The following is a 13806-nucleotide window of genomic DNA, read 5'->3' as shown; positions in this document are numbered from 1 at the left end:
GCTCCCAGCTTTGCCTACCACCTGCCCCTCCCCTACTGCAGCCATGTAAGGAGGCCCCTCCCTTTCCCCACACCCCACTGCACTTCCGGGGACACCCTCCACCTCGCAGCAGGGCCTGCTCACACCCACCATCCCTCTGCTCACTTTGTACAGGGAAAGAACAAGACATGCCCTGTCTATTGGTCCTCTATCGCTGCAGTAACAAATTTCCATACACTTAGTGGCTTAAAACAACGCAGTTATTACTAAACAGTTCTATTGTTTAGAAGTCTGACACAGGTCTCCCTGGAATAAAACTGAGGTGTTGGCAGGACTGTGTTCTGTTACAGAGGCTCTAGAGTAGAATCTGTTTCCTTGCCTCTTCCGGTTTCTAGAGGTTGCCCACATTCCTTGGCTGGTAGTCCCGTTTCTCTGTCTTCAAAGGCAGAAACATCACATCTCTCTAACCTTCCTTCCTTTGTCACCTCTCTCTCTGATTGTAGCCAGGAAAAGTTCTCCACTTTTAAGGACTCATGATTAGATTGGGCCCACTGGCTAATCTCCTCATCTCAAAATCCTTAACTTTAATCGCATCTGCAATGTCCTTTTCTTACCAAGTAGGGCAACATATTCACAGGTTCCAGGGATTAGGCTGTGGACATCTTTGGGAGACCGTTACCCTGCCCACCATACCTGTGGTCTGGCCAGAGACCACTGTGGCTCAGGGAGAGAGTGACGATGAGCTGAGCTAGGGGCAGGAAGTAGGCCTGTGGGGCCCTTCCTCTTTGTTAGGGCCAGGTGGTGAGTGGGTGGTAGTTTTGGGGTGCTCAGTTGCTAGATAGGATGCCGATTCCCACCAGGGCTCCAAAATTCAGTCTCCCTTTTAGCAGGATGGGGCACTGGGTTGAAAGCCCACCCAGGAACCAGGCTCAGCGCTCAAGTGGCTGGGGAACCCCCCAACACACCCTTTGCTTAGTTTGGACTCAGAGGATCGCCCCCTCTGCCAAACTGGGCAGCCTTCTCAAGACACAGAATCCTCCATTAGCTCTTCTCCTGGGCTCCTGTGCCACACTGAGCAGCCCAGAGGACACCACCCGCAGGATGGGTCTCTCTGGAGGGTGTGGGCACTCCTTTTTAACCCATGATTTCCTGTTGCCCTTACCAGGATGTGGGACCAGGAATTTGTACAGTTTGAAGGTGGTCTCCAGAATTCTGAGTCTCCTGGGGGGGGGGGTTGGGGGGTCCTTTCCCTCCTTCCCACAAGAGATGGCAGGAAAGGGGGCCAGGCCCCTGGTACCAGATCCAGAAGTCAGCACTATCCCTCCCTATGGTTCTGAAGACTTCCTGTGTGTAGGAAGGGGTTAATTGGCCAACTTATCCTGTGACCCACTGGTTCCCTCTTCTCCTAGCCCTGGAGGCCTTGCTCCTCTGGGTCTGGAGAGGCTGCTGAGCAGGCTGGGGCATTCAAGTGGGAAGCGAAAAGAGAGGAGCAGCAACGTTTGGACACGGACACCCCAGGCTTTGGGCTTCTGTCAACTCCACCCCTTACTGGGGATGGTGGCGGGCATGGAGGGCCCAGTTGAGTAGACTAGCAGAGCTCCTAAGGGGAACTGAAAGCAGCCCTAACACCTGGGGGGCCCAGAGATGTCCCAGCTCCTCTTTTCCAGTCCAGGCCCGGGGCAGCCACACCTCCCTGGGAGTAGAAGCTCCGAGGAGAGGCTCGCCCCTCACGAAAGCTTCTGGCCCTTTGATGTGGCTTCTCTGGTACTGAGCTGTGAAAGGGGCCCTCCAGACTCCCACGGCTTTTGATTCCTTCCCTGGCATGACCCATGCAGGCAAGGCCCCACGGCTTGGACTTCAAGGTTCTGAACTAGAGTTGAGGGGCCCATTCTAAGGTTGCTGGGATCTCCTGAGACCAGGCCAACAAAGGCCAGCTCTGGGACTCTGCAAGTTACCAACAGATGCAGGACTCGGCACCCGCCCCCTCCCTGCCTCACTGCCAGCACACTCAGGTGGAGCCCAACTCTGCAGCCCGGGCTCCTTGGTGCTCCTCCAACGCAGCCACCTTCTCCTGCCTCTGAGCCCGATATTCCTTATATTGTACTTGGTATGCCCAAACCTTCCCAGTGCCCCTCTCCCCTTACCAAATGTTTCCTGTCCTGCAAGGTCCAGTCTACGAAACCATCCTGATGCCACTAGCTGGACCCTCCTAGCTGCTCTATCAAACTAAGCCCCTCAGCTTGACTTTCAGTCCTCTACCAGCCTGGCCTTCTCCCGACACCCAGCACGTAGCATCCCCTCTAAAGCAGGTTCCTTAGTTGTCCCCAAACAGAGCTGCTTACCCCTCTCAAATAGGCTATTTCCTGCCAGGCTGCCCCCGCCTCCTCCAGGCAGCCATCCCTGACTGCCTCAGCCCTGTCAGTGGCACACAGGTCACCATTTATTTCTTCCTAATGAGCCTTGCCACCTTTGTTCATGTCCTCAGATAACCTGTTCTAGGGCAGGGTCCACAGGATATGCTGATGGGTAGACAGGCGCTCCTAATTCCCGACTCCATGAATTCTCCCTTTTAATGTCCACCCCTGCCCCCTTCTGAGTTGTTCAGGAGCTGACTCAGGCCCGGCCTATTTGGAGAACAGTTAACTGGCCTCTCTGGGTTCCCATTCACCTCCTATCTCTGTCCCCGCCCGGGAGAAGAAAGGCAGGCAGAGGCTGCAGCAGCTCACAGACACACCAGGCAGGTTGAATGTCAAGTGCACTTTACTGGTTCCAATGCTATCCTCATCTCGCCTGGGGTGCCCCTTCCCTACACTGCCAGCTGCACAGGAAGTGAGGTGGGCGGAGGGAGCACACGTGGAGTGGCTCATTCTCCTGCTCTGAAGGGTCTTGGGTGATGTTGGGCCTCAGCTGTGCGCCTCTCCCCTGCAGCCCCCATCCCATGCTAGACTCTCCTTGGGGTAGAGAAGGGGGATGCCTGGGCCTTCAGCACAGAAAGCTGGCCTCAAACCAGGCACCAGTTCCTGCTTAAAATGGGGCAGGGGACCATGTGCAAAGCTCTCCCAGGGGCAATGGTGAGTAGAAGGGGCAGCACCCTGTTCCTGTCAGGGAGAGGGCTGGGTAGCCCTGGGAGCCAGGCTGGCCTTTTCCATCAGGCCCAGAGGAGCTGGTGGTTGAAAGAGTGAGGTTCAGCCAGCTGAGGCTGGAGGAATGGCCAGGAGGGGCAGCTGGTCCAGCTTGGCACCCCCTCCCCCAGTCGTGGGTCACCAGTCCCGCTCAGCTGGTTCTCGGTAGGGCAGGCCTAAGAGCCTGAAGACATCCTTCTCAGTGGGGGTGGGCAGTACTTGGCCAAGCCCCACCTTGAGGCCTTGGGTGTCCCGGACCACAGCTGTGCTGAGCGCATGCTCCGACAAGCTCATGCCCTTGGTCTTGGCCAGAGCCCGCATGGAGCGGTTGAAGTGGGCAGAGCCAGTGAAATAGAGCAGGGCACAGGCAAACTCGCTGTAGGGAACCACAATGATGTCCAGTCGTCGGTGCCGCCGCCCTGGTCCTGGGAGCTGGCATACACCCAAGTACTTCTGCTGCTGGCCGTTCTCCTCCTGGCTCACCAAGTCATCCGTCAGGAACCCTGGCCCAATACAGGAGGGCTGTTGGGAGGGCAGGGAGCCAGGCCCTGGGCTGCCCAGGCCTGGGCCGCCTAACCTCCCAGGCTTCTCCTGATTATCCTTGGGTCCTCTATTCCCAGCTCATCTACTTATTTGCTGGGCGACCTTGCCCTCTCCAGGTCTGTGTCCTTTTCTGTAAAACATGCATAGTAATTCTTCTCCAAGTCCCCCACAGGGGCACAGAACGATCAGAGGAGGCACTCAAACTGCAGCTATTACTGAGCACCTCTTGGGAGGTAGGGGAAGCTGATTCATCTCTTCCCTGAAGTGGCTCTGGCCACAGGAGAGAGGTGGAATTTTCATGAAGCAGCCTTCCCCTGCTTCCTGCCTAGAGATTGCCACTCTGAGGTTCTCCCTCCTGGGGGCCACTCCTCCCCTGCCCCCCGGCTCACCCAGGGGTGGGGCTTATACCTCGCTGCCGGAGGCTGTCCAGTAGGCGGCTGAAGATGCCCTGGTGAGACCGGCCGTCCGGGTGGGTGACCAGCACATCCACGTCACCGCAGGTTGCCTTCCCCCGTCGGTATGAACCACATGCCATGCACAACAGCCCAGGGTTGAAGGCCTGAGCTGCTTCCCGGACCTGAGAAGGGACAGCGAGGGAGGTGAGGCCTGTGGGCCTCAAGCCCTGCCAGGAATTCATCACAGCAGCGCAAGGGCCTTCCTTGACTCAGGAGCCCACATGCCCCCTCATGCCCCAGGCCAATCCCTGGATGCATGATCCAGCCTGAGGGAGAGAGCCCCAAGGAACAGAGGCAGAGCTCCACCCTGGAGGGTGGCAGTTCTCCACCTCGGCTAGGACAGAAGAGAAGAAAACGTGCTCACATCACCGGGGGTGGCCTGAGGAGAGAGATGAGAAGATGAGAAGATGTGCTCGGATTCTGAGGGAAGGCACCGCTCTTCAAGAGCAGAGAGACATATCTTCTCTGGGCTTCTGTCCCAACCCATGCACCCAGGTCTGTGAAACTCCACTGAGGACAAAGGGCTGGGTGCCGAGAAGCCCTCAGCCAGGTCTCCACAGCCCCAGGTGTCTTTGGATTTGGAGCTAAAGGCAGAGTGTGTGAGTTGGGGCTTGAGGCCTGACAGGTGGCTGGCAGGGTGCCCCAGGCCCAGGCCTCGGGGGAGATGGAGCCTAGAAATACAGCTGCACGTGTAACAAAGGAAAGGAGGGAAAGCAAAAGGGAAGCACTTCTGAGCCAATGCCCACATCCTTACTTGGAGGAATGGGGCTCGGTGGGGAGGGAGCTGAAACAGAGGGAACTGTCAGCTGAAGGATCATCCCTCACTGAGGGGGGATAGGGCCATTAGCCTCCACCCCAGAAACACTGAGGTCTTTCATATGCGGATCTCTCTCTCTCTCTTTCTCTCTCTCTCTCTCTCTCTCTCTCTCTCTCTCTCTCTCTCTCACACACACACACACACACACACACACACACACACACACACACACACGCGCCCACTTCCTCCCCGGGACACTGAGATTTCTGGGGCCCTGGATACCTCAATTCTCCTGACAGGCAGGCTCTGCTAATCCCCTCAATTCCCTTCTTGAGCCTCCCAAGAGGATGGAGGAGGCCTAGGATGAGTAATCCCATCAAAACCTCCTAAGGCTGGAGACCTTAAATGGGGAGAGTGGGCCAGGTGGGGAGCCACTTCTGTTCCAGTGGGTCAGGGCTGGAGGCTCGCTGGGGCATTCTCTATGCCCAGATACCGTGGCTGAGTGACAGGTCATCACTAGCACCAAGGCCTGGTGATGGGTGGACAAAGGGGCTTGGCTGTCCCTCCCACACTAGCCTCAGAGTCCTGTGGCTGGGAGTAGAGCTGGAGGCTGATTTCAACTAAGCTGGGCCAGAGTCTCCAGGGAGTCCTACTCTATCAGAATCATAGACCAAAGTAGGAGCAAATCAGCCCCTACCCCTAATGCCAACTGAACAAATGTACCCTAGTCTCCCTCTAATTTAGGTTTTATATGAACTGAATCCCTAACCCAGCTCTACACCAAACACTAATCTTGGCTGAACCTTATTTCCAGGACAATCACAAATTTTAACTAAAAGCATCCAACACTAAGAAAACCCTACTCCTAATTCAGGCCTAACCTTAACTCAGCTCTTGATCTAGCTTTCCTCTAACCCCAAACCTAGTCCTATTGGCACTGTGCTTCTACACCAACCCTAACCCAAACCCTGAACCAGCCTTGGGTGACCTGCAGAAGGTGTGTACTTCTGGAGATATAAAATTTTGTACATTTAAAAAAATTGTGGAGAGAAAGAGTCCATGGTTTTCATTAGGTTCTCAAAGAAGTTTGTGAATCAAAAAATGTTAAGAACCTCTGCCCTGATCACCCTAACATAGCCCAGTTCAAATCCCAATATCCTTGAGTAGTTCTGACCGTAATCCATCTCTAATCTAGCCCTAACATTAACCCAGTCCTAACACCATTCTAGCACCTAAACCAGTGCTAACTCTGCCCGATACTGAGAACCCTACTGCAGAGAGCTAATGTTGCAGCCCTTTCCTACCTAAGCCAATTGCTCTTTCCCCACTAGTCCCAACCTCTGGCCCCCCATAGCTTCCTCTGCCTGCTGGGCTCCCCTGCTGAGGGATCCGGAGTTCTTGGCTTTGAGCCAGCCCCTGACGGTGTAGTAGGACCTGGCTCTCCTTACTGGTCTGGGACACCTGCTTACTGTCTGCTCAATCTCTGCAGCCTCCTCCCTGGGCATGCGATCCAGGAAGTCATCGTAATGCTTCAGGCCAATGGCCTGCTGGGTAGTCAGAGAGGCCTGGTTTCGGATGTCTTCTAGGTTCCGGAAACCCTGAGAAAATAGCCAGATGGGAAGGCTATGAGGATCCAGGACCAATGAAGAGGCAGTGAATAAGCACACACACAAGGCTTCCATCACCCCCAGACTCCAAGGAAAGCCTGAGGCAGGACCAACCCCAGGAGCGGTTGGGTCTGTAATCAGTGGGACTTGGGAAAGGCAGGGGGCATGGAAGACACACCTCAGTCCAGCCCTGCCATAATCCTAAAACACTGGTTCATGACTCCATCGATCTGGGGGTGATTCTGGGCATTGCTGGGTTTGGGAACCACTGTTCTGGATACTCAGCCCAGAGGCCTGGTCTCCTCAGGAAGGCCCCTGCTGGTCTAGGGGACAGATCTTGTCTCTGCCTACACCACAGATTAAGCCTCAACGATACCAAGCAACAGGGCAGTTCTGAGAGCCAAGAGAGGGATCTGCATGGGCCCTGGTCCCTTTGAGAAGTGGTCTCTCTATAGTCTGGGTTCATTCTCATCAAAGCACAGCGTAACAGGACTGTGGGACAGGAGCTCTAAGATACAGTAAAACTGAAGTGGGGGCTGGGACAGGGTGTGACCTGATGGTACCACATCTGGGCAGTCTTGGTTCCAGCTCCCCAGATGTTAGAGAAGAGCTCTAAGACAGGCACGCTTTCACTGATGTGGTCCAGCTTCCGCAGATGCCCGCTCTCCAGGATCTCTACGATCTTTTCAGCCATCCGCTTTCCAATTCCGGAGATACTGAAGGCCTCCTAGAGGAAGGGCAGGCAGAGGCAGGAAGGAAACTGACTCCTTTAGCAGATGTCTGAGTAAAAGCCAGTATGGCCGGTGGGCAAATGATAGCTGTATAAAGCTCGGGCAGAGTTGAAGATAAGAAGTTTGGATGGAATGGGCTGGGAAACTTATCTGCTGGTTCCCAGAGGGATGGAGGTCAGCACAGGAAGCAGAGGAAAGGCAATAATGACGATACTAGTCACCACTGCCATCATAATAGTGGAGCTAATATTTATGAGGCTTTACCCTGTATCAGGTCCTGCATTACAGGGGTCATCTCATTAAGTCCTCATGGGAATACTGTGTCTGTTACTATTCTTAGTCCCTTTTTACTTTTGAGGAAACTGATGCTCAGAGGGTTTAAGTAACTTACTTTAGGCAAGTTACAGTTAGTGAATGATGGGAACCAGAATTCAAACTCTGGTCTGTTGACCTTCAGAGCCTGAACTTTTAAAAAACTTTTTATTATGGAAAAAATTCCTAAGGAGAGAGAACAGTATACTGGACCCCAAGTACCCATCACCCAGCTTTTATAATTATCAAGATTTTGACAAGCCGCTTTCATTAATCTCCCCATTTTTTTTCTTTTGTGCAAGTCCCAAACATCAGAGAATCTTAATCACTCCACCCGATCCCCACTTGTGACTGGTGCTTCCACCGACCTCTGGCCAGCAAAGAAAAGACCCCCCCAGCCCCCCACATACCCTCCCCTGACCCCCAGGTACCTGGTAGGAGGTGACAGGCTTGTGGAAGCTCTTGAGGGCATTAATGGCCTTGGCATAGCCCAGGGCTCTCCACTTGTCCCCCTGAACACTGTAGGCTTTGGCCAGCACTTCCAGCTTCTCTGTGATGTGGCGGTTGTAGTTGGTCGCCTTCTGGCTCGAAGGCTGTGCACAGACCCACTTATCCAGGCCCTCAGGGGCTGGGCTAGGCTCACCATCTCCCTCAAGGGGGGTTGGGTAGCGGCCGCTGATCAGGGCTTCCAGATCAGCTGCGCCAACCTGGGTCTCTTCCCCATCACTGGTTTCACCACCAGAGCCGGGCTTGACATAGAGAAGGAGAAGAGACAATAAGTTCATGCCCCCCATGAGGAGGGCTCCTCAGAGGTGGGGGCTGAGTTTCCTAGTCAGACCCAAGAAGGACGCTAGGTCTTCTGCAGCAGATTTGGGTTCCATGTCGCTCCCCTTAGGGCCCAGCCCTGGGATCCCCAGTGATATGTGGTGGATATGGCCTGGGCAAATGCAGGAGTGATGACTGTTGAGAAGAGTTAAATGGCTTCACAGTAAAGAGAGCCCTCCTCTCTCAGGGGCCTGGGACATTCTAAACAACCATCAGGCTCTCCCTGTTTCTGTGATCTAGTTCCCAGGAGAAGACAGCTGTGGGGCCTGGGAGGCTCCTCACCTGTGCTTGGAGGCTTGCGACTTCCTCTGCCCTCCAGGAAGGAGATACAGGTCTGGTGCGAGGAGGGGAAGGAGAGAGGGCTGTCCTGAGCTGAGCCTCACTAGCTCCAGGAGGAGTCGAAGAGTCTTGGTCTGCTTTGCTGAGCTGTGCTTGATCCAGGTACCTGCAGGATGGTGATGGGAGGTTAAGACACCAAAGTCTCACGCTATCTCTGTTCCCAATCCTTCTCTACTCTGAAATCATGGTTTTTTAATGTGTCCAATTAAGACGATGAGAGTTTAATAGCTCAAGAAAACATCTGAGGAAAGACTAGGACCAGCCTACCTCTTGGGGATGAAGATGCTGAATCCTGCTGTGTCCACGAGTCTTCTCTCCTGTAGGCACGAGCTCAGCCAGGCTGACTTCACCAGCTGAGCACCTGGGGGCAGCCAGGGCAGTCTAAGGAGGCGGAGGGCTCGCTCACAGTCCATGCCTTCATCCACCACAATGTGAGTGACCCCTGGGGCGTGGGCAGGGCATATATGGCCACCATGCTGGACAATCTGCTTCTCAAAGAGTTCTGCCCGGGCTCGCCCAATGCCAGTGGGTACAACATGCGCCCGCACGGAGCTCAGCCACTCTGTGGAGGGGACATCCAGATACCTACTGTCATACTTTCAGACATGATCCCAATGAACCCTTCACAGTCCCCTCCCCCCAAATGTTTTCCTCCACCCAGACAGCCTGCCTTCTGGGGATTCCATCACAGGCATACAGTTAATTTCCTATGGGCCATCACTTGATGTAAGGGGCAAGGATTCTGATACGTCCTGTTCCCTGATATAACCTAGAACAGTGTCTGGCACCTTGTAGTTACCCTGTAAATCACTTCATTTGATCATTTATTCTTTCAACACATATTAGTAGACACTTATTATGTATCAGGCACAAAGCACATGTTTTGCCATTATAAGCCTCACAGTCTAATAGATTCCCCTCCCCCAACCCAGCCCACCATGTAAGCTTTTGCCATCTATTTGTCAATTTGGCTGCAAAATAACTTGTAAGTCTGGGGACCTAAGAAGGATCCCCTCCCCGCAGCAGCAGGCAACCTCCTAGAGAGCAAATGATTCTGCCAGTCATTTCCTTAGGGACCAGGGAGTATTTTCTGATTTATGGAGGTCTCAGGGTGGGGTAGAAGATAAAACAGCAAGTTGCCTGTCAAAGACTGGGGACCAAGCCTAGGACAAGGCAGGTAAAAACAAACCTGCAGGCTCTGGGCGGACAGAGTCAACTGCAATATCTGATTCTGGGCATGAACGAAGTAAGAAGCCTCAGGCTCAAACACATGAGGGTTCTGAGGCTGGGTCCACTCACCTCCTGCTTCTTCTCCGTCTTCCCTCTTGGGAATCTTTGCAAGTGCTTTTGATGATGGATTGGTATGAATTTTCTTCCGCTTGGGAAATGCCTTCAAGATGCCCCTGGAGTCCATTGAGGTATGGCTGGAGCCTGGCCTTTCTGTTGGAGGGTTGATCAGGGCAGCTGTCATGTGGAAACCCAGAACTGAGGCCCCCCAACCCCTTTGACTATGAAGGTGGGGTCTCTACTGACCAGGCCTTGGGGACAGTAGCCAAGTTCCCAGGAGTCTCCCAAAACCCAACTGAACTTGGGTGGTTTAGCCTAGCTCTATACTCACCACTTTCAGAGTACTGGGGAAAATAAGGGGAAGAGTGGAACTACTGGGGGAACTTTTGATGGGTACCAAACGATATCATTCCTCAGGGAGTTGCTCTGAAGATTAAGTGTGCAGTGTCTGCTCCTGCTGCATCCCACTTCCAAAAGGCTTTACCAAAACGAGATGCCAGGCTAGGAATGGAGCTCCGTCTTTAGGAAGGACTTGGGCTCCCAAAATGAGTGGGGACTCGGGGGGACCTGTATATAATCTTTCTCTACCCCCATCACACACCCGCAGATGGTAGGTGGAGATAAGGAGGCGGGGTGGGGGAACGCCCTGCACCTGCCCTGGTCTCGGATCTCTCAGCACGGGGGGAGCGCAGGCCCGCAGCTGCAGGGAAATGCACGGCTGCAGCAGGTGTGGGGCGCCTTCCCGGATTGGGGGAGTCTCGGCCTCACAGCTGGGGGTGAAGAAGACGCTGGCAGGTGTGAGGCACCCGCCGCGAACGCAGCTGGCGCGCGCCCGGGACTCCCCCAGCTGGGGGCCAGGCGAAGGATGGACTGTCTGGATCCTGCCCTGAAGGCTCCTCCCCACTCCCCAGGTTAGTTGCCGGATGGGGTCAACTTCAGGCCGGACGGGTCACCAGGTGTGGGCAGGAGTAAATTACTTACCAGAGCAGCCAATGAGAGCAGACGAAGGGCGTGAGGGGTTGCGGGGTGGGAACACGCAAATGTCCAGAACTTCTTCCGGGTCATCCGGAAGTGACCCTAGGCGGAAACGGTTGCCATGGCAGCGGCCGGGCACGCGGCTGAGCTGAGGGAAGATGGCGGTGACGGGTTGGCTGGAGAGTCTGCGGGCGGCAGAGAAGACGGCGCTGCTGCAGGACGGTAACTCGAGGCACCCCGCGAGCACCCTCGTCCTTTCCCCCAGCGTCCGGCCCTCCGCTCTGGCGCCTCCGGGAAGGGCCTCAGCCCAGGACGGCAGGGCTGGAAGGTCGCGGCCTCCCTCTAGGGCAGTTACTGCATTTGCAAATGAGGAAACTGAGGCCCAGAGAGATGAGGTGACTGGAACACACGTCTCTGGACACCCTAGTTTCCTGGACACCACCTCACTCCGCTCTGAGTTTTGTTACTAATAAATAATAATTCTTTTCACGTTCACCGTCATTTGCTCCTCACCGCTGTCCCGAGAGGTGGTTTTGACCCCATTTTACAGAAGAGGAAACTGAAATCCAGGATTTTAGATCGGCCCCAGCTCCCCGAGTCAGTCAGTGGTACAACTGAATCTTGACCTGGGATGAACCTCAGTCTGGAGGTTCTGTTGCTGAAAGCAGCCAGGTATCATAGAAAGGCAGGACACCTGGGCTCTAGTTAACGACTCTGCCTTTAATTTACCGTGGGCTTCCCAGTCGGCCTCTTTACTTGTTTGAACCTCATTTTCCTCATCTGTAAAATGAGGTGGATGGATTACCTGTGTTGTCTCTGAGGTCCTTTCCAGCTGTAATGTTATCTTTGTAAGTGAACCTCTAAATGTTCCCTGGGTCTTTAGAGGAGACAAAGCAACCCCCTACCCCCACCTCGTGCTGGTCCTGGAAGAGGTGTGCACAGAGGTATGGATGGAGTTCTGACTTTCTTCCACCCTAGGACTGGCCAGTGCTTCAGGGTCCCTTCTTGGACTCACTTGGCAGCCAGAATGAATTTGGTCTGAATTCCTGTAGCTTTCAGGAAACCAGCAGGGACTGACATCCACAGGCAGAGGCCAGTCAAGAAAGCGTGGAAATTAAAGTCAGCTGGTCATTTGCTCATTTATTCATGCAGTATTTAGGGATGCTTTTTACTGTGTGTCAGGTTGTGTGCTAGAGCAGATAGAAAGAAAAAGACACGTCCCAGGAGTTCACATAGTGGTCAGGAAAAAAATGTAAATAAACAAAAGCATGTGTGTTAAATAGAGGTTGGACTCTTCTATAAAATGCTATGAGAGCACAGAGGTGAAAATGATTATCTCTTTGAAGGAGGACCTGACAGAAGAGGTGATGTTTATGGGTCCTAAAGGATGAATAGGTGTTTGCTAAGTGGAGAAGAGGGGATAGTTATTCCAGGAAGAATGACTCACGTGTAAAGGCACAGAGGTGTGAAAGTATATGGCTGATTACTAGGGGCATAACAAAACATTTAGTGAGGCCAAAGCATTCACCCAGTCATAATATCTCCCTACACTGTGTAAGGTACTAGGTGCTAGGATGCAAGAGTGAATAAAAGGATGCTTTTCTCAAGCGATGAGGGGAAATGGTGGAAAATGAAGAGAGATTGCAGATAAATTGAGGTATGTTGTGATCGATCTCCTATGCCAAACCAAAGATTCTGAACATTATCTCATAGGACAGTGGGGTTTGTTTTTATTGTAAGAAGTACTTAACATAAATTTACCATTTTAGCCTTTATTAAGTGTACAGTTTTGTGGCATTAAGTACATTCACATTGTTACGCCACCATCACCACCATCCATCTCCAAAACGTTTTCATCTTCAGCTGAAACTCTATACTCATTAAACACTAATTCCCCAGTCTCCTTTTCCTCAGCCCCTGGTAATCACCATTCTACTTTCTGTCTTTATGAATTTGATTACAGCAGGAACCTCATATAAGTGGAGTATACAATATTTGTTCTTTTGTGACTGGCTTATTTCACTTAGCATAATGTCTTCGAAGTTCATCCATGTTGTCGCATGTGGAAATGAGGAAATGTCGCATGTCGCTTGAGGAAAGTTTGATTTCCTCCCTTTTTAAGGTCTGAATAACATTTTTCCGTTGTATGTATATACCGTATTTTGTTTATCCACCAGTGTGTCGATGGACACTTGGGTTGCTTCCACTTTTTTTATTGTGAATAATTACTGCTGTGAACATGGGTGTACAAAATATCTATTCTAGTCTCTGCTTTTACTTCCTTTGGTCAAAGGACAGTGTTTAAACAAATATTTCATCAGTCAGGACTTCGTTAAGTTTTTTTGTGAGTAACATCACAAAACAACATTGTTAGTCCCCCCACCAAACCAAAATCAAAAGAAAGAAAACAAACAAAAAAAGCCAAAGGTGTGTATATGCCTTGTCAAACCTCTCCTGTTGATTTATCCTCCTAATGTGTATGTGAGTGGGCGTAGGATGCTACTAACTTCCCACCAAGAATCACTTCTGTTGCTAATGAGAACCCAACACACTTCTTCATAAATAATTTATGTTCATTGTGGAAATAAGAAAAACAAATAAACAAGTCACTGGTAATCCTACCATGCAGAGATAATCACAATTGACATTTCCATACAGAAACTTCCATATTTTTTCCATGCATACAAACTCATACATATATATATACTTTTTTATCATCTTTATTGGAGTATAATTGCTTTACAATGTTGTGTTAGTTTCTGTTTTACAACAAAATGAATCAGTTATATATATACATATGTTCCCATATCTCTTCCCTCTTGCGTCTCCCTCCCTCCCACCCTCCCTATCCCACCCCTCCAGGCGATCACAAAG

At 52.2% G+C, this 13806-nt stretch overlaps 2 protein-coding genes across 5 annotated transcripts in view; one reads left to right on the top strand and one right to left on the bottom strand.

Moving 5' to 3' along the window:
- Window positions 1-2716: 2716 nt before the first annotated feature.
- On the bottom strand, window positions 2717-11065 carry POLL (DNA polymerase lambda). Of its 3 annotated transcripts, XM_033841971.1 has the most exons (9): window positions 10939-11065; window positions 9970-10110; window positions 8938-9232; window positions 8614-8776; window positions 7938-8255; window positions 7017-7190; window positions 6326-6454; window positions 4053-4221; window positions 2717-3604 (listed from the first exon to the last, which is right to left on the bottom strand). In XM_033841971.1, the coding sequence occupies exons 2-9, from the start codon at window positions 10082-10084 to the stop codon at window positions 3240-3242; spliced, it is 1728 nt and encodes a 575-aa protein (XP_033697862.1). In that variant the 5' UTR covers window positions 10085-10110; window positions 10939-11065; the 3' UTR covers window positions 2717-3239. The 3 variants fall into 3 exon arrangements, with proteins under 3 accessions (XP_033697862.1, XP_033697863.1, XP_033697865.1); XM_033841974.2 differs by lacking the exons at window positions 2717-3604; window positions 10939-11065 and adding an exon at window positions 3630-3774 and having other exon boundaries at window positions 9970-10883; XM_033841972.2 differs by lacking the exons at window positions 7017-7190; window positions 10939-11065 and having other exon boundaries at window positions 9970-10882.
- DPCD (deleted in primary ciliary dyskinesia homolog (mouse)) overlaps window positions 11041-13806 on the top strand; it is a 23913-nt gene continuing 21147 nt past the window's right edge. Inside the window, exon 1 of one of the 2 annotated variants that reach the window (XM_033841977.2) lies at window positions 11041-11154. In XM_033841977.2, coding sequence (XP_033697868.1) covers window positions 11091-11154 — 64 coding nt within the window. In that variant the 5' untranslated portion in view covers window positions 11041-11090. The remainder of the gene's footprint in view (window positions 11155-13806) is intronic. The other variant, XM_033841976.2, reaches the window with a different exon arrangement.

The sequence above is a fragment of the Tursiops truncatus genome, chromosome 16 (genome assembly GCF_011762595.2).
Source record: "Tursiops truncatus isolate mTurTru1 chromosome 16, mTurTru1.mat.Y, whole genome shotgun sequence".
NCBI classification, from domain to species: Eukaryota; Metazoa; Chordata; class Mammalia; order Artiodactyla; family Delphinidae; genus Tursiops; species Tursiops truncatus.
The sequence above is the reverse complement of the archived record's forward strand: the minus strand, read 5'-3'. Positions and strand labels throughout refer to the sequence as shown.

Coding starts and splice junctions, on each gene's coding strand:
- POLL (XM_033841971.1), bottom strand. CDS start 10,084: ATGGACTCCAGGGGCATCTTGAAGGCATTTCCCAAGCGGAAGAAAATT. Junction 8,256..8,613: donor TCGCAAGCCTCCAAGCACAG/GTGAGGAGCCTC, acceptor CTCTATGTCAAG/CCCGGCTCTGGTGGTGAAAC. Junction 6,455..7,016: donor CCCAGATGTGGTACCATCAG/GTCACACCCTGT, acceptor CTATTTTCTCAG/GGTTTCCGGAACCTAGAAGA.